General features: G+C 35.9%; 1 protein-coding gene across 1 annotated transcript in view; it reads left to right on the top strand.

The window, feature by feature from the left end:
• The window catches only part of LOC109030280 (Talin_middle and talin-RS domain-containing protein rhea), a 94,246-nt gene extending 75,143 nt beyond the window's left edge, over positions 1 to 19,103 (top strand). The window contains 14 exon segments of the mRNA XM_019041174.2: positions 986 to 2,725; positions 4,076 to 4,310; positions 4,851 to 5,021; positions 5,687 to 6,187; positions 6,695 to 7,048; positions 7,948 to 8,190; positions 8,782 to 8,997; positions 8,999 to 9,188; positions 9,808 to 9,935; positions 12,459 to 12,584; positions 12,841 to 13,086; positions 13,896 to 14,032; positions 15,146 to 15,259; positions 16,262 to 19,103. Of these exon segments, the coding sequence (XP_018896719.1) occupies positions 986 to 2,725; positions 4,076 to 4,310; positions 4,851 to 5,021; positions 5,687 to 6,187; positions 6,695 to 7,048; positions 7,948 to 8,190; positions 8,782 to 8,997; positions 8,999 to 9,188; positions 9,808 to 9,935; positions 12,459 to 12,584; positions 12,841 to 13,086; positions 13,896 to 14,032; positions 15,146 to 15,259; positions 16,262 to 16,280 (4,420 nt within the window). The 3' untranslated portion in view covers positions 16,281 to 19,103.

Raw genomic sequence — 19,103 nt, 5'->3', positions numbered from 1 at the left:
TAATGCGGTAATCTTGCACGTCATATTTACTAAATACCTTAGACTAAGGTAAAATGAGAAACTCAATGACAAAAACCATACTCATATGAAGTATGTTTTCTTTTTTCAATTCTAATTCATCAAACCGAGGAATGTTCCTCATCTTTTGTTCCGCAGTCAGTCGGCGTCTCTTATGACTTAAAATAGTTGTTAATGTACACATACCTTGTCATTTCTTAGATGTAAGGGTGTGTATTCATTTCCATGTGAGTCCAGGGAAACATGCTATTTTACGGACAACAGGATTCATCACAGAGCATAGCATTCACAGACCATTTTTTGGCATAAATTAATTTTTAATCAGTTTTAAATTTCATTGTATTATTTATGTTGTATGTATTATTGTCTGTAAATTTGATCGTAAGCATTTAATCAGAAGAAAAAAAAACTCAAGTTTTCCGAATTAGTGATGAAATTTTTTTAAGTTTGCATCTAACTTTTTTCTTTAGATTTGTACTATTGTGTCTGAGCATAATTTAATATCTATCAATTGTTTGACTTTTTTCTGATTCTGTATGAATATCTTCCATTTAAACAGACCTGTGAAGTCATTTTACAGAACATATTAGTATTCCACATGTTGTGAAATGAATTACACATAATAATGTAGGAAACCTTTCTTATAGTCTCACCTAAGTCAGGAAATTTTTATAAGTCAAAAAAACTTTACATTGTGTCTAGAAATTCGTCCGCCCTCAATTCTGCAGAATGATCTTAGCCTATAAAATTTATCAAATCCAGGTATTAGTAAATTTGTTCTAATTGTTGAAAATCCTATATAACAGCAGGACCAATCCAAAAGTTCTCGGCACTGTCATTTTTTTTCTTAGCCAGTGGTGTTTTTAATATGGATTAAATTCGGCAGTTGCCCTCACAAATTGAATTATCTCTTCCCTCTAATTGCGGTTTTAAATTTGACAAATGTTTTTCATTTCTTTCTCTGTAGGCCTGTCAGCGAAGAAACTGTAGAAGAAACAATCATGATCACCAGCGAAAGATTAATCCAGAGCACCGATCCCAATGAAATGTTGAGGCAAGCCAAATTGCTTGGTCAAGCTACAGCTCATCTCATCGAATCAATAAAGGGAGAAGCTGAGAATGAGTATGACATTAACAGCGATAAGCGAACCCGTTTGCTTGCAGCTGCCAAAGTTCTCGCCGAGGCAACTGCGCGCATGGTTGAAGCCGCAAGAGCCTGTGCCTCAGCACCCTCAGATGTAGCAGCACAGTCTAACCTTAAACAAGCAGTCGAAGAACTCAGAGTTGCAGCGGTTCCGTCTCTGCGCTCTCAAACCAAAATCTCTATAACGGAAACAATGACGGAGCACATGAATGGTTCATCTCCACCGCCGAAAGAAATTGATGACTCAATCATGTGGATTGGCCAAGTTTCCGAAGTTCTGTATTCAAACAATCTTCCCAAAACAGACAAAACGTACACTCAACTCCAGCAAGAACTCCATAGCACTGCCATCAGTATGAGCACAGCGACCAATGAAGTCATCTCATCAGTCAACTCGCCAAAACAGTTGGCCTCTGCCTCAAAGCAAATGGGTAGTGCGTTTAGTAACCTTGTTGAAGTTGGAATGGAAATAGTCGGGTCAACACCCGAGAAAGAGGTTAGGGAGCAAATGCTGTCTTCACTCAAAACAGTATCAGCATCTTCTTCCCAGTTGCTCTCGACTGCCAAGACTGTCTCAGAAGACCCAGATGCGTTTGATGCCAAAATGCAACTTACCAATGCAGCCAGAGCTGTCACTGAAAGCATCAACAATCTAATCGATGTTTGCACTTCTGCAGCACCAGGCCAGAAAGAGTGCAACAACGCTGTACGAAACATTCAAGCCATGAAACCGTTACTCAACAACCCAGTTGAACCAATCAACGATTCGTCCTACTTCGAATGCCTCGATACGATCATGGATAAGTCAATGAGTTTAGGTGACGGCATGTCAGGAATATTGAAGCATGCAAAACGATCGGAACATGATGAGTTTGGCACTGCAGTGCGAGCTGTAAGTGATGCTGTTTGTGGATTGACTGAAGCTGCCGTGCAAAGTGCGTATTTGGTGGCCATCAGCACACCAGGAAGTGTGGCTGGCGAACGGGGCTTGATTGACCAAGCACAGCTTAGTCGTGCCTCTCAGGCTATATCCCAAGCTTGTCAAACGCTTTCCAACAGGCACACTTCACAGCAAGAAGTACTGTCTGCCGCTACTGTGATCGCTAAACACACCAGTTCCTTATGTAATGCTTGCCGCGTGGCTTCTTCAAAAACAACAAATCCGGCTGCTAAACGCCAATTAGTTCAATCAGCAAAAGATGTCGCTAATTCTACTGCCAATCTTGTCAAAGATATCAAAGCCTTAGATGTTGACTACAGTGACAGGAATAGAGAATCCTGCGCTGCAGCAACGAGACCACTACTGGATGCTGTCAACTCACTCGTATCTTTTGCAAGCTCTCCAGAATTTGCAAGTCGCCCTGCTCACATCAGTGAAGCTGCCTTCAGTGCCCAAGAACCTATTCTCTCCGCTGGTGAGACAATCATTGATGCCACCTCTGCAATGATTTTAGCTGCAAAATCTCTAGTTATCACACCAAAAGACCCACCAACGTGGCAGTTCCTCGCCAACCACAGCAAAAACGTTTCTGATTCTGTTAAGAAATTAGTCGCTTATATCAGGTTTGTTCTTTTCTCTTACCAGAATGCAATATGTATATCGATGGTGAAACTACCAAAAAATGTAACTCGGTCTGTAAAGTTGTAGAATTTCTGTTTACTGTGTAATTATCCTTTACTTCTTCAAGATTATTTTCTAAAACTGTTATGAAAAGGGTCTTCAGCACGAAAAGTGGCGGCAGGGGGGCAGAGTGGTTTGAGGTACTGTTAAATGGTTGAACGCAGACATATTGGCACATGCAACAGACCCGGGTCCGCAGAAGCATGAGCTCTTATACTATTAATCGAGCCGCTCACCCGACTTTGTCCTTCAGCCGTCACGTTTTGTGTTGTAGACTACAGTAATAATTTTTTAGAAAAATAAAAAGGAGTAAAAATTTTGGAGGACCTCACTTGAGATCTGTTTTTTTGTAGTTAAACAATCGATATGTGTCTTGCTAGCTCAATTTAGGTTCTTTCTTTTTCCTTATACATTAATTTTAACTAGCTGTGCATCAGACGCATGTAACAGTAAAAGTCATGAAACATTTACTAAGGAAGAATATTCTTCAAGCATCATGACAATTAACAATACAATGTATGCAATATTCCACAGTAGTTCTCTACTAATTTTTCACTTACCTAACGATATCTCCGTCCTTTAATACACACTTGATCCTACCTGCAATTAGTCACTTTCTCAAAAGAAATGTTTTCTCTCTTGTTTCTAACTTGTTCTTTTCAAAAATATTTTTTATAATATTTGTCGCCATGAGAGGGAGGTTGCAGATAAAGTCTGCAACATAAATAACGATTTTAGCAATATTCCAGCAATTTCAGGAACAAGTAGGTAGCCCTACATCATTGTAAAGAGCTAGATACCGTCTCATTTCATGCATCGCATAACGGTGTTTATGAAGTGGCTATCATTTATAAACAACACCTAAAGTGTCAAACAAGCTTCTTTTTGGTTACAGTAAAATTTGAATTAAGTGATTGGCTGATGGCAATAAAATAAAGACTTCTGGTAACTTTTATGGCAGTGAACACTTAAATTATAATTCATGATGAAACAGCAGAGCACAAGGACTTTGGCCCAAAATAAGTCAGGACGACCGCCAATGTTAATTTTTATTAGAATGTATTGGAAACCATAAAACCAACTTCATGTTACTTTCAACGGCACATTTAAATTTTCAAATATTAAAAAATTGGAATATTGTCTCTTTTGTTATCTACCAAAAAGTCTTTCTCAGCTCGCCTGCAAATGTCTGTCTCTTGTTCAGTATAAACTGAAGGTCTTTAATGCCAAATTTATCCGCAAATGCTGCAGAAGGTGAATTTTTCATGCGAATTGCTATCTTTGATTATTAGGGATAAAGCACCTGGTCAAAGGGAATGTGAAGATGGAATCGAAAGATGCAACGAACTAATCCGAGAACTAGATCAAGCCACTTTGTCTTCAGTGTCCCATCATCTGGCACCACCACCTGGAAGTTCTCTAGAGAATTCTGCCGAAGAAACCGAATACGCTATCACCCAAATTGTTGCTCACTTAGAACCACTACGCTCTGCTGCCAAATCTCAAGCTGAAAAGTTAGGCCATGAGGTAAACACCTTTCACTTTTTTGCTCGTAAGTAAAATAAATAAAAATATTTACAGCAAAGAAATGATCGCTCGTTCAAAAAAGAATAAAGCTTGCGAGTTATTTCTCAAGAATCAGAGATGGAAGGCAGATATACTGAAGTTTTCTAGCGACTCTCCTTTATGAACTTTTTCTTGTTTCTTTCGTGAAATTTCGGAGAGGAAGCTTATTGCTTAGTGCCATATGTAGGTAATACATATCTTATATAGAGGCCTGTTGTATGTCCAGAATTACAAATTGCTAAATTTTAAATATTTTGTCTCCATCACCACAAATTGACGCCTCTCTGATGTAAGGGCATATCTTGATATTCGCATGAGCCCTGTTTTGCGTAAAAATCCATGGTTTCTGGGGCTCTTTCAAAAATCGAGGTATGCCCTTATGTCAGAGGAACGACGAAATGTGTACTTACTCTTAGGATCCTTTCTTCAACATTCTACCATCATTTCATTTAGATGATTTCAATGCAAGTCTTCTTAATATACATTATTGATTAATTGCAGGTTGAACAAATATTGATTCATTTGAAACCATTGACAAACGGAGCCATAGGAGTAGCTTCTCACCTGGTTCATTCGAAACAGCAAGTTTCTCTCCTCGATCAGACAAAAACTGTTGTTGAGTGTGTTATTCAGTTATTGTACTCCGCTAAGGATGCCGGAGGCAATCCTAAGGTAAGTCCTATCCAAATTGTAATAATTGGTTACAGTTGCATGTTTTTGTATTTTTTCTCTTCATCTCTCGCCATTAACGGTAGTATCTATATTCGGTCAAATCAGCAGAATTAAGATAAATTATTTAATTTTAAAATACTGAAACTTGAATTTGACCAACAAATTCATCAAATGTTGATCAAGTATATTTTCCAAAAAGTGAAATCACAAAAAAATATATTAGGTTCTCAAATGCTATCAAGACTTTAATGCTGTTGTCTTTGCATGAGATCCTCTAATTTTCTGCGAAAGAAGCCCAGAAGGAAGTATCTAAAAAACATGGATTATTTTTAAAAAAATTCATCAAAAATGGAGAATATTTCCCTGTTGGATGAAATTTTAGTCGGCCAACTTTTTTCAATATATAACAGCCCACCCTCATTACTCAAACCACTCAATAACTTTTTAAAGTTTTAAACTTTCTAACTTCTTGCACATTAAGAAGAAGTTATGTCAGCTTTGAGGATTTAAGGGTGAAAATCTGAAATTCTGATAAACTTAGGTTTGAACGGTTTTAATTTTTCTTTGCTCTGTTAAAAAATTAGAATCTGAAATAAATCATTCCTTTCAAAAACAAAAATTAGAACAATAATTTTGGAAATAATAAGGTAAAAACTCTGTTGCAGGTGGTAAATAAGCATGAAGAAGTTGATGAATGCGTCACCAGCACGAAAGAAGCTTTGAGTGATCTAACGGCAGCATTGGAGCAGAACGCAGGTGTGGTAAGGGACATGATAGACTCAATAACACAATCGATGCGGCGTATTCCCGACTCTCACCAACCCAACTCTTACATATTAGACTCAACAGACTCCTATGTAAACTACCACACACGAATGGTCGCCTCTGCAAAAGACATCGCCCGGTTATCTCAAGAAATTGCCACGCGTCCCGGTTACGATTCCCACTTATCTCAGCAGTTGACTCAGCGATATTCAGAACTCACAAATGATTGTGTAGGAATTGTTGCATGTACGACCAATCCTGATGTCATGCCCAGGCTATCCTCCGCAGTTCATGATCTGGGTACCTCATGTATCGCTACGCTGAAAGCCTCTTCGGCTGCGTCTAATGACAGTTTTGCCAGGAGAGAGCTTACAACAGCTGCCAAAAATGTCACTGACAAGGTATGTAATTTTTATTTTTGTTATGTATTTATTTGTCATCATGAAATTTTGGTCTAAATTTTTTCTGTGTACACATCCAAAAGCGTAAAAAGTAGGTTCAAAATTTTAGAATCAATACCCTTGACCTGAAAAAAATTCTGAACATTTCAAACCAAATCACAGAAATTTGAAGAACAGAATCGGTATTTAAACTGAATTTTAAATGAATTTTTATTAATTTGTATCATTTTTCCAACTTTTATCAGTTCTATTCCTTTTTTAAGTGCCTGCGATGCGGTAATAGCTGAACAAACATGGCTTATTAGTCAAAGGAAGAAATAAATGATGCAATTTTTCAAAAAATGATTTAATTAGTTAAAGAAGAGGACAAAATTATTTAAGAAATTAAACCTAAAGAATTGCACTATTATATTTTTAGGAAAAATTACACTTTCTCTCGAAGGGTTCATCATCATATTATCCATGAATATATTTTCCTAATATTTGCTTCTGCACATTTTTTTTTAGGTTGCCCAAGTTCTGAGAGCCCTCCAAGCTGGATCCAGAGGAACTCAAGCATGTATAAATGCCGCTAATACAGTCTCTGGTATAATCGGTGACCTAGATGCTACCATCATGTTTGCTACAGCTGGTACCTTGCACGCTGAAAACGATTCTGATACTTTCGCCGATCACAGAGAGTTGATTTTGAAGACAGCTAGAGCTTTAGTTGAAGACACCAAGACGCTTGTAGCTGGGGCTGCGTCTTCACAAGAGCAGTTAGCAGTAGCAGCGCAAAATGCTGTATCAACGATAGTTCAATTAGCTGAAGTAGTGAAGTTTGGAGCTGCGTCTCTTGGCTCCAACAACCCTGAAGCACAGGTAAATTCCTCTCTAAAAGATACTTAGCTCTAAAAAAAGTTCAAGCAATTGTTCTAATTTAATTTTTTTAAAATTAATGAATGTAACCATCGTCACTGAAAATTGAAAATTATCAATCAATTTCTTTTGGTCTCCTTGGAGATACCCTGGTCCCAGAGAACCCCATTTAGCATCGCAATAGCTTTCCTACCTTGCACATTCTGATCTTTAATGGCCTGTCTTTAAATTTACGTCATCGTGGAGAGTATCGTAACTTGCGGGAGTGAGGTCTGGCAACTCAAGAAAAGAACTGAAGACATGCTTAGGGCAACTGAGATGGACTTTTGGCGGAGGTCTGCTGGGATATCGAGAAGAGAGCGTATCCACTATGAAAAAGTGCGAGAGGTAATGGGTGTAGAGAAGGACATCGTGCACGATATCAGGTCCAAGCAGTTGGTCTGGTATGGACATGTGTGAAGGATGGCAAACGTTCAGTTGCCCAAGCAGGTTTTCGATTGGGTTCTTCCCGGAAGGCGACGGCGTGGACGTCCTGTGAAAGGTTGGCGACAAGGGATGGAGGAGGAGATCAGAAGGTGCCAATTGCCTGATGATCTCTGGGAGGATAGGGGGCAATGGCAATTGGTGTCGCAGAGCGCGAGGCTGCGCTATAAAAGCGGCTTTTTGTATGTATCAATCAATTTTTAAATAGCCACAAAGTTAGAGAAAAAGTAAGCAAAAATGCTTTTCTCGGAGGCATTATTCGTCTTTTTAAGTAAAAATGATTCAATATTTCCCTCTAAAATGTATTGCATAAATAAATTTGATTCTACAATTCAGTCTCTATTCTTTCAAGTTGGATGTTCTTTTAATATTCAACACTAAACTCTCCTGAGAAATTAATCATAATTGTTCAATTTCAGGTAATGCTGATAAATTCAGTGAAAGATGTTGCTTCGGCTCTTGGAGATTTAATTCATGCAACGAAAGCTGCCTCGGGTAAGAATATCGAAGACCCATGCATGAAAGCGCTCAAAGAATCAGCGAAGGTCATGGTCGTGAATGTTACGTCATTACTGAAAACTGTAAAAGCTGTTGAAGACGAACACGCCAGAGGCACTCGAGCATTGGAATCAACAATTGAAGCTATTGCACAAGAAATTAGGGTAAATTCATTCTCCTTACCTTATAAAAAGTGATGAAGATTAATTTTAAGTCACCACATGATTGTGGTGAATACTTTAAAAATTTACCATTGATTTATTTGACAATCATTACAGAGAAATTCAAAGTTGTTGATCTCGGCACGAGTAATGTTGTTTAACTTTACTCAAGTCTGACTGACTCTTATCAAAGCATAAGTCAGAAACAAATTTAATCCATCAAAATTTTCCTACAACAAGTCTTCTACTTTGTGAAATATCACATAGTTATCAAAAAGAATGAATAAAAGGTTATGCCCTCTATTCTTTCCCTTTCAGTATGTTATTAAAACCTTCAGTTAGCCTGAGATTTATTATCAAACTGTTAGCTTTGCTCCTTCAACAGGAAACATTAAACTAGTTGTAATTCAAACTTTGTGCATTGGCACCCTCTTTAAAATCTTTTCAGCGTTTCGGATGTGTTTGACTTCATTATTTTTTCTAATTATTAAATTGTCTGCAAAAGAAAGTCTCAAAACAATCCCTGAATTCCAAAAGTGATATTGAATAATAGTAAGTATTAAAATCTAACTATTTTTTACCAACAATTTTCAGGCTCTGAACTCAGTTGATTTACACAAGTCTGTCGCCTCTCCTGAAGACCTTCTCCGCTCCACGAAACCTGTAACAATGGCCACAGCAAAAGCAGTTGCTGCTGGCAATAGTGGGAAACAAGAGGATGTGATCGTTGCTGCCAATATGGGAAGGAAGGCTATCTCGGACATGCTCACCATTTGCAAAGGATGCGCCAACGCAGCCGAAACAGCAGACTTTAAAACGGCAATGCTTGGAAACGGGTCAGAATGTTGCGCTACAATACCGTGAACTTCTTCAAATGCTTCTGCACAGCTTATCAAGGCCAGGCAATTCTACAACTACCGCTAAACAAACCTTACCACCGATCTCCAGGCGTATTGCTCAAGGTGTCACCGATCTTGTCACACTGTCAGAAACTCTTAAAGGTTTGTTCAGATCCATCTTTGTATTATAGTCAACTTGTTCAATCTTTCTTTTGTTCAGTAATAAAGAATTTTTTAGCAGATGCCTGATAGCATTTTAAAGGCATTTTTTTAGTACTTGATGAGTTTTCTGATGTAATGCTGCATGAATGTTCTGTAAAACAAATTCTCTGTATTGCCAATTGCAACATTGCAGACTTCCTATCATATTTCATGATTTTGACAGACAATTAATCAAACAAAATCACTTAAAATGATGACTGACTTTTTTGTCTTAATAAAAATATTCCCATAGCAGAAAACTTTTCTTATTAAAATTTTCGGCAATATTCTCTTCAAAACAAATTCTAATTTGAAATATTGAAAACTGCCAATGAGATATATTTTTCAATACTTTTACCATCACAAAATTAATTTGGAACGTGTGTTTTTATCAAAATGATTTTTCATTGTGCAAAACATACTATCTACTAAAATTGGATAAAATAAGGTTTTTTTTTCGGTTTTCAGATCGTGGCAAAGTTAATCAATTTCATAATTTCCTCATATGATTGAGAAAATTTTTGAGAATGGCTAACTTTTTGACAGTTCTGTGTTAGTTAGTTTTTCTTTAATTTTGTAGGAAGCGACTGGGTAAATCCAGAAGATCCAACTGTAATCGCTGAAAATGAGCTGTTTGGAGCCGCAGCTTCCATCGATGCTGCTGCACGTAAACTTGCCAGTCTAAGGCCGCGGAAATCTGCCCACAGAGTAAGTTAAATTGCTTTTTTACCTTTAATAATAAAGATTAGTATTTTTTTCTTTTGAGAATATTATCTTATCGACTTTTGTTGTAAGATTTAGCTGGTTTAGAATCTATCATTTTTCATCGTAAATGAAGTATGGAAGTTTACCACTCACCGCCAAGATGCTCTTCTCAGTGAGAAAAAATGAACGGATCATCATCGAATCTGGATGCTTATCAACTGCATATATAGTGATAGCCTTGAGATATGTTTGATATTCTTGGTTGTCTAATTTGAATTCAACCAAATGTCAAACATATTATCAGGGAAATCATTACTGACTTCTGGCTGTTTCAACACATTCCAACTCCACTAATCGCTGTTCAAAGTGAAAACTGAATACTGTTGCTGTTTTCAAGACATAGAATTAATTTTTAAATGGGCAGATCATGCTGCAGCAACCTTTATATGTTAGATTCTGGGTGTTTGAAATCATGATTTGTCCCTTCATTTGAAATTCTAAGCTTCAGGCTAATGAGGAACGTTCTTTTCATTTAACTTTATTTTTGAACCTCTTTTTTCCAGTCACTAAGGCTGTTTCAAACTTCTTAACCTGAATTAAACGTTTTTCGCTGAAATGTACCCAAGAAACATCAACCTCCGAGACAATGCCCATTAAGAGTCCCATCAAGCAAGATAATAGGTCGTATAAGCGTAGATTTGGAGCCTGAGCCTTTTAAGTTCAGACACATATTTTTTGTTGAAATGTACTCCCAAAAGCATTCATTTTCATCACAATTTCTGACAGTCTAATTATTCAAGACAGTAGATTATATCATAATTGTAGCTTCTAGAAGCAATCAGTTGTTCATTTTACTATTGATTTTTTGCAGTAGGTATATATTTTAGTTAAAATATGTTTTTGACCTTTTTTGCCCTCTTTTGACTCGAAGATAGGGTAATTAGTTTGCCAAGCATCTGTCAAAACTCATGAATTTATGAGGGAGCCCTAATTGGGTCAGGACAACGAGGCAGAGAGACTAATGTGTCAGGTCAGAGTTCATTCCTCTGCAAGTTAAAAAGTGTGACCTTGGTGCTGTGAAGTGAGCAGATGAGGATAGGTACTCAGTTCCTCACCAGTGACTGACAGTCTTTGATTAAAAGCTGTCTATAGTTTTGAAGAGAGTTCCCCGAGCTAACAATGGACTCACTTCCTGTATTGATTTGCCTGTCTTTTAATAGAAACTTGTGATAAATGAGAGAGAAAAAAGAAGTACTCTTTTTGTTGTGACAGTGCTTCTTGATCTCAGCTATGGCATCACACTCATCCTCAGTAAGATTTTACTCTTTTAATTTTTTATTTAAATCAATCATTCTCAAATCTTCAGTTGATTCTTTTCATTGTGTAAAAATTATACCTCCTTGTCTTGCTCTGAAAAAGTATCTTTGTATAGAAGTGCATCTTATAAATCAACACTCAAATGTTGTTTCTTACCTGTATTCATCACTCTTGTGGATGCATTTACATTATCCTCTCTCTCTCTTCTTTACTGTGTCTCAGAAAAATACAAATATAATTTGAATTCTGTATTAGAATATATTAAAATATATTGAAAAGAAATGTATGCCATATTGTGTAAGCATTTGTAGTAATTTGATTTTGAATTTTTCATGTCTAGCTGTAATGTTTGTTTGTTGCCTTTCTCTTCCCTGCAAATTTCTCAAAAGTGACAGAAAAAAATAATATTTATCTACATATTTTTGTGTATACATGATGCCTAAAATATTTTCAAAAATATGTGTGTGTATTTTAACTTTAATTATTTATAAGTTTTGTCATTTCTCAATTCAACTTCTGGAGTCAGTTCCCTTCATCAATCATTCAGTCTATGCGAAATTCAGCAGGACAAAACAAAAAGGAGAAAAACACCCCCTGAAAATCAGTTTATTTCATTGTCTGAACTATTGTTTAGTTCTTATTTATCAGATTATATCAGCATGCTTATCATTTCTGTGACTCATCCAGCAGCCTGATAGTTGAAACTTTATCTGGCGTTGTTTGCAAGATAAGACAAAACATAGCCCTGTTTGCAGTGTAATAAATTATTTTTTGATGTCTCGCTCACTGACACAAATTTCAACAATCAAGCTGCAGTACTGAATAGTAGACTACCTTTTTAACTTCTAAACATCGAAATGAATGCAATGTATTCCGATACCTTTGCGCCTCGTTTTTATTACCAGACAACTTGAAATGGTTATTAGCATTAATGAGTGTAGATAGCGTGTCTTATACTACTAGAACCATCATTCCACACAAATTATACAAATTTTTCTACATTCAATTGTGCACAATCTATTTTGACTTGGTGTCGATTATCAGAGAACTTTGAGAGATTAATAGATTTATCTAGTGAAAATAATTTGTCTCATGATATATTATTCTATTTTATTTGTTATTTTAACCTACAAGTGTTAACAAAGTGTGCAGTTAAAGTTTTCCATTTTCTTTATCATCTCTAATTTTTTTTTTTTCTTTTACTTCTAGGAAACTGACGAATCCTTAAACTTTGATGAAATGATCCTGGAAGCTGCAAAATCCATTGCAGCAGCTACATCTGCGCTACTGAAGAGCGCATCTGCTGCTCAACGAGAACTATATGAAAACGGAAGGGTAAGTCTTAATTTTAATACCTGTCCCATTGAAAAATCAAAACCCATGAAGAGTTTTTTTCCATTCAAACATAGACTTCATTCAATTCTACTTTTTACAAGTAGTTTCTTAGAAGAATTAAACTTTTTATATGTATTTCTTTCATTTTCACTTGATATGACCCAATTACTTTCCGCTGAATGTTCTCCTAAATTTCAATCATTTCTATTAGCCATTTCTACCTTTAGTCATTCTAATTTTTGTTTTTTTTTTGCAGGTAAGTCGAAGACCTTTGAGCAGCTCCGATGATGGACAATGGTCAGAAGGTTTAGTATCTGCAGCTCAACTCGTCGCTGCGGCCACTCATAGTCTTGTTGAAGCTGCGAATGCCCTTGTACAAGGTCTCAGCTCAGAAGAGAAACTTATTTCGGCAGCAAAACAAGTAGCATACTATACTGCACAGTTACTCGTCGCATGCAAAGTTAAGGCAGATCCAGACAGTGACTCTACCAAACGATTACAGGTACAGTTTGCTTAAAGCACCACTTAATTACATACCTCAGGCTAGTTGATTGAATTTTTTTTTCTAGAAGATATAAATAGAACTTGCGTCAGCAAAGTCGGCAGTTGTTTCCTCCTGATTGTCACTCGTAGTAGGCAAATTTAGCAATATCTCCTTGGAGGAAGGTACTGGTTTTCAGTACTTTACGCACAACAACGGCAACATAGCGTTGTCTTTGTCGTCGCACTTGATCAATCCTTGATTCTTATTGGATAGCAGCAGTCACTTGCAAACGGAAAGTAAACAACTGCTAACTTATCTGATATAAATTCTAACTTTCTATTTTATCCTTCACGGTACAGAAAAGTATGATTATATACCAGAATTTGAAAGAAGAATAATGTAAGACACACACAGACTAAGAAGGAATTTCATAGTCAAAGGAACCAATACTAGTTGAAATTTTGGATTTGTCAAAATGTCAATGTAGATTTTTGTGAAAGTTTAACGCTTAACAAAGCAATGACCCTATTGGAAACGAAGTTATATCTTATATTCTTTTGATCAAATACTTGTGGGTCAAATGTCTAATGTCATTGCTTATTCTTTTCTGTATTAAAACCAATCAACCTTACTTGACCATTGCTGACTTTACCTCTACAACGATAGTGCCACAAATACTAACAATTTTTTCAGATGACAGAACTATTTTTCAAAATATATATGTGGAGCCTCCAATTTTTATGACGTAGACACTTTTAGCTCAATTTCCGTCTAGTGAGTTCCTTTACGAATGGATATAATCTGATTGATGAATTTTAATTTTTCAGGCTGCAGGTAATGCTGTAAAGCGAGCGACAGATAACCTTGTCAAAGCGGCGCAGCAAGCAATACAGCATGATGAAGAGCACAGTTTGGTCTTGAATCAAAAAATGGTGGGAGGAATAGCGCAAGAAATTAATGCAAGGTTTGTGTTTTTAAATGAATATGAACTTTCGAAGAAATACTGAATTTTCTGCACAGAAGAATTTGTATAGCCTGAGATATTCACAACTCTTAGTTGTTGAGGTATCTAAAATTGCTGAGATATGTTTTTACAAATACTACACTTCAGAAGTAGTCAACTGTGTCAAAAACTTTATGTCTGGTGTTTTCAAGTTTCTAGAAGTGATGCATTTTTTCCCCCATCTGTCACAGCGGACTAAAGCAGCATTAAATATTTTCTAATTTTATTTTCAACTGAGGAACTTTTGAGACACTGATGGACTTGCCCATTTGTCATCAAATTAATCAGTCAAATGGTCCAGAAAATTCAAAATTTCCATTGCAGGGTGCCTAGCGACCAGGAAAACCGGGAAAGTCAGGGAGATGAAATTGGTCAGGGAGAAGTTAGGGAAAGTCAAGGAAGAAAAACGCAAAACTGGGAGAGAAGCGAACTCCCGTCGAAGATCGCGATTTTTTGCATAAGTTCGCGAAAGTTTCACTTTCTGTCCCAATGATTTTTCTTCTATTTATTTAAGTAAGTAAGTAAGTAAAGGCCAGGTTGGCCGGCTAGGCGCCCTCAAGGGGCCAAGGCAAGTGTTAGGAACTTCGTTGTCATGCACCCCGAAGTTGCGCCGTGCTCCTTAACTTCGTACTATTTCCTCCTCTATTTATTTAATTCTCGAAGTTGCAAATTTCTATAAAGTTTCTTGAAGTAACAAGCAAAGATCTGCCAAAGCATTACTATTTAGTACAAATTATGATGTAATAGTGGAAGAAAGAAAATAATCTTTTTTAGGAGAGTCTCCGTTGACACCCAAAGACCGCAGAAAGGTTTTTATTCTTGAATTGTAATCCATTGATTTGAAGGGTGAAAAACATCATACAGACTGAAAGCAAATCTTGGTAAAAGGTCATGGAAAGTCAGGGAGAAAGAAAATTCAATAGGTCAGGGAAAACCTTGAAAGTCAGGGAGAATGAAAAGGAAAATTTGCTAGACACCCTGAATCATTGTTTGAAGTAAAGTACATCTGTGTGATTTTCAGCTCGCATCTATGTTATCTGTTCATCTTAAATATCTATTGTTCTCATGTTTCAGGTCTGAAGTCCTGCGAATTGAAAAGGAACTGGATGAAGCCAGAGGGCGATTGACAGCTATTAAACAAGCAAAATATAAGAAAACGGGTGACAGCCCTGAGCTGAACTCTGATTGGTTAGTAATGAACTTCTATGATTCTTGATCCTTTATTTTTTGTATGAATTATTGGAAGAAAATTTTACAAAACCACTCGTTATGTGTATGCAGCAACTGATATATCGCTTGTGTAAGTTCGTAACCCTGTATCTTGTTTGCGTGTTTGAAAATCCCCGCTCCTATTCTCTTTTTTAAACAAAAACAAATTGACATCATTTCTTGAAGTTTCTGCAAAATTCTCTTCGCCCTTAGAAGAAAAATCACGGCAGTTTTTAAGAATATGTTCAAGTAGTTTTCTATTTGAAAAATGAAGTATGATAGGAAGTTAGCAACATTGCAAACCAAGGTACATGGTTGCGGACTTAAACTGTCGATATGTATCATAAAGTCTCTTACCATAACTCTGAGCTACCTTAGCTTCTGTTGTCATGCTTTTCTTTATTTTTTGTCTTTCAGTCCTCACTGAGTAAAACCATGTGATAACTCAAATAAAACTGATTAATTACCAAAATTTAGACAATCGTACAAGCCCCCTGAATCAGTTCATTCAGACACTCCAGGACACTCTAAGGTCACAAACATCTACTTATCAATTAAGTAAAAGACACTGTCTAATGTCTCCCTCCACCCTGTAGGAGAGGATCTTTAGGAGTTCAAACTGATGAAAATACTTGCATGAACACTATAACAGATTTAAAAGTTAAACACATTCGTAGTTTATGAAGCAATTTTAAGTAGATGGTGAAAAAACCAAAATGTCTGCTTGACAATATTGACTGGAGAGTCCAAGTAACCAACATTTTCTCTCTTATTCGTCGACATGATATTTCAATCAAAAGGACTCAATTTTTCCTCGTTTCTATTGCATTACTCTTTCTATTATATTCGATTATGAATGGATGTATTCATACTAAAAGGAACTTTATGCACAGGCTTTACGTACAACCTACAGGAATGTTTGTATTTTCACGAAATGATTCAAAAACCTGTGATTTAATTGTTGTTTCTCCTCTTTTTCAGTTATGACTCTGGTTACTAAGCGTAGTGGCGGGTCACATTGGACTAATCTTGTCTCTGGAAAATTCCTTTTTCCTGTCTTATCACTGCAAATAACATATCCATTTCTAGGTATTTTAATTGTAAATTTAAGGACTAATATTCAAGTACCTACTTCTTTAAACGAATCAGTCATACAGAGTTGTATCACAGGTGATGTAAAACCAAGTATGCCATTTCGTCTTGCGATCTTTTACTCGCTAGATCAAAAGAAAAATCTTGTAGGTGCTAAATGTAATATTTGTTTGAATCCTCGTGGTCATATTTTGTTGTAATTCTATTTTTTAAATTTTTACCCATTGTCATTAATTTTATTTTTCAAATAATTTATTTTATCAGATGAGTCCACTTTTGGATAGTTGATTAATGTATTTTGTAATTACTAATGGTATGTTGAATTTTAATTTAACTTGTGTGAATATTGAACAGTTTGGAATTAATTCGATGGATCCTAATTGATTGTGACTTAATCAATGACACCTAGTTAATTTAATTGATTTAGTTTGGATTATGTAATTAACGACCACTTGTACCACTTGTATTGTTTAATTTTGTTAGAAATTTCAAAGTATTTATTTTAGATTTCGTAAATAGTATCAGTATTGATTTTTTTATGCCTCTTGATCTTCCGAAAAAGTCCCTCTCTGAACTATGAGAACAGTCTTGAGAAGAGACTTGATTTCGTCTTCCCTCAGGTATCATCTTACCTGGCACTGACATTTCCTGCTGGAAATTTTGCTGGACAAAATTTTCGTTCGTAAGACATAAGCATGGATGAAATCCCTCCGTTCACTGACTCTAGACAAATAATTGCTTTTTTGTCCCCTTTCCCACCATTGTACTTAAGCTTCTTTATCTTAACTTTTAGTGTGAATAATGCAGTCGTCTTCCCAGAGATTTCTACTGTGACATGAACGGATTCATTTTCTGAGAATTAATTCTGAATGTCCTTCCAATCTTTTAAGATTCTTCCTCTTTTTTTCTTAAGAACATCCTACCCTGTGGCATTTATGATGGGTGATTGATTGTCAAAAAGGTTCACCAAAGAGCCTCAAAGCAGTTACTGGTTTTTTGAGAAACAGAAATTATAATGAAAAAATGAGTTTAAACTCAAAGCCATACAACTGCCCGTCAGCTGTAATAATGGTCAAAACTTTTATAGTGCCATAATTTGGAATCAATCCTAATGTATTACACCTAGGTGTCCTGCCATATCTATCAAAGAGGAGCATGTATTCAATTTAGGTATCCTTCCCCCTCCCCCCTCTCAAATATAAAAAAATTATATTTAGTAGGAATCAATTTGTGTGCCCTTGAATGTATCGCTGCTTTCTCATGGTTGTTGAGAATGTAGATTCTATACCAAACTAACTGCACCATCTCTGTACTTATTTCAACATACAATCCTGAGTCACTGAAAATGTAAGTTTTTATTCACAATAATGACAAAAAGAGTTACATTTGCTGAAAACAAACAAAATTAAATTACATCCTCTGAACAACTTGCTCTCCCTAGTCTTAATTTTATGAGCATTTATTTTGTTATGTGACGTATCAATGAAAAGAGGACAATTTCTGAGTCTTACACTTACCAATATAAATTGACTGCATCCCCACAGTTTGACAGCTTGCTCTAGCCTTTCCTTCTATATTATTTGAATCTGGTGCCTGACGTGCTCGATATAATTTTCAGAATATAAATTGTAATTTTTAGTTTGCATTTTAATTTGTGCCTTCAATGTTCACTCTTTATTTTTTCTGCTCTCGGTGCTCGGAGCAGACTCAAATGTGAAAGCCACAATTGCCTACAAATATACATTTTTTACTCTCTTAGTTTTTGTAGCTGTATTCTTCAGTTGAAAGTAATCCCCAAGTCAATTAGTTATGAAATTAGCGAATTCAAATTTAGACTGCTTCTTTGATGATTAATTATGCGTTGCCAAAAGATTCACCTTTTTCACCTTCAAAATTTCAATGAATATGTCCATCTTTTTATTGTACCAATGAAAGATATTAGGGTCACTGTAGCCTAAGAAGAATGTGAAGAAGATGTGCGCTCACTTTATTCAGTATTTCTGTGGCTTGGTCTGAAAAGTATTTGTTATATTCATCATGAAATACAGGAGAGTTTCAATAACCCATGGTGATTGAGACTGAAGTCAAGACAAATAAGAAGAAATTATTGACGGTCTAGAACTACAGATTAAAGTTTCGAAAATGAAAAAAATTGGATCTCAATGTCTCTCGGTATCTGTTAAATTATAAAAGAGGAAGAAAATACTCAATCTAAAGATCAAAGTTAAATGTGAGAGGTAAATTAATTTATTTTTGAAAAAAATTTATTTTTTAACTATCTATAGAAATATTTCAGAGAACATGTATGAGAAGAAAGGTCCCTTCTGGAAGCTGTAAATGATCCGAACAAATACATAATGTAGACTGTATTGAAGCCTGAATCATTCTTATCAGAAGTAAGCCCTGCATGTACTGATTTTTGGTGCCATGGTTTTTTCTTTTCCCAAAAAGGAAAATAATGTTTTTTATTTCCGTGGCTTTCAAGAATGACAGAATGAGTAATTTTCAACCATCTTTACAATATTTCAAACAACCTTGAGGCAAATCAAGTGTACCCATCTTTTTGTCATTCATTGATTGTGTGCCTGTTGTAAAATGAGAAATCAAATTAACTGAATAATTATACAATACTTCAGGTTGAATTACTTTTGAAGCCTTGTGTAGAATTTTCTGTTAATTTCTGTAAAATTCACTTGTGTAAAAAATATTAAATTACATAACACCAATAGAA

Source organism: Bemisia tabaci, chromosome 8 (assembly GCF_918797505.1).
Source record: "Bemisia tabaci chromosome 8, PGI_BMITA_v3".
Taxonomy (NCBI): Eukaryota; Metazoa; Arthropoda; class Insecta; order Hemiptera; family Aleyrodidae; genus Bemisia; species Bemisia tabaci.
The sequence above is the reverse complement of the archived record's forward strand: the minus strand, read 5'-3'. Positions and strand labels throughout refer to the sequence as shown.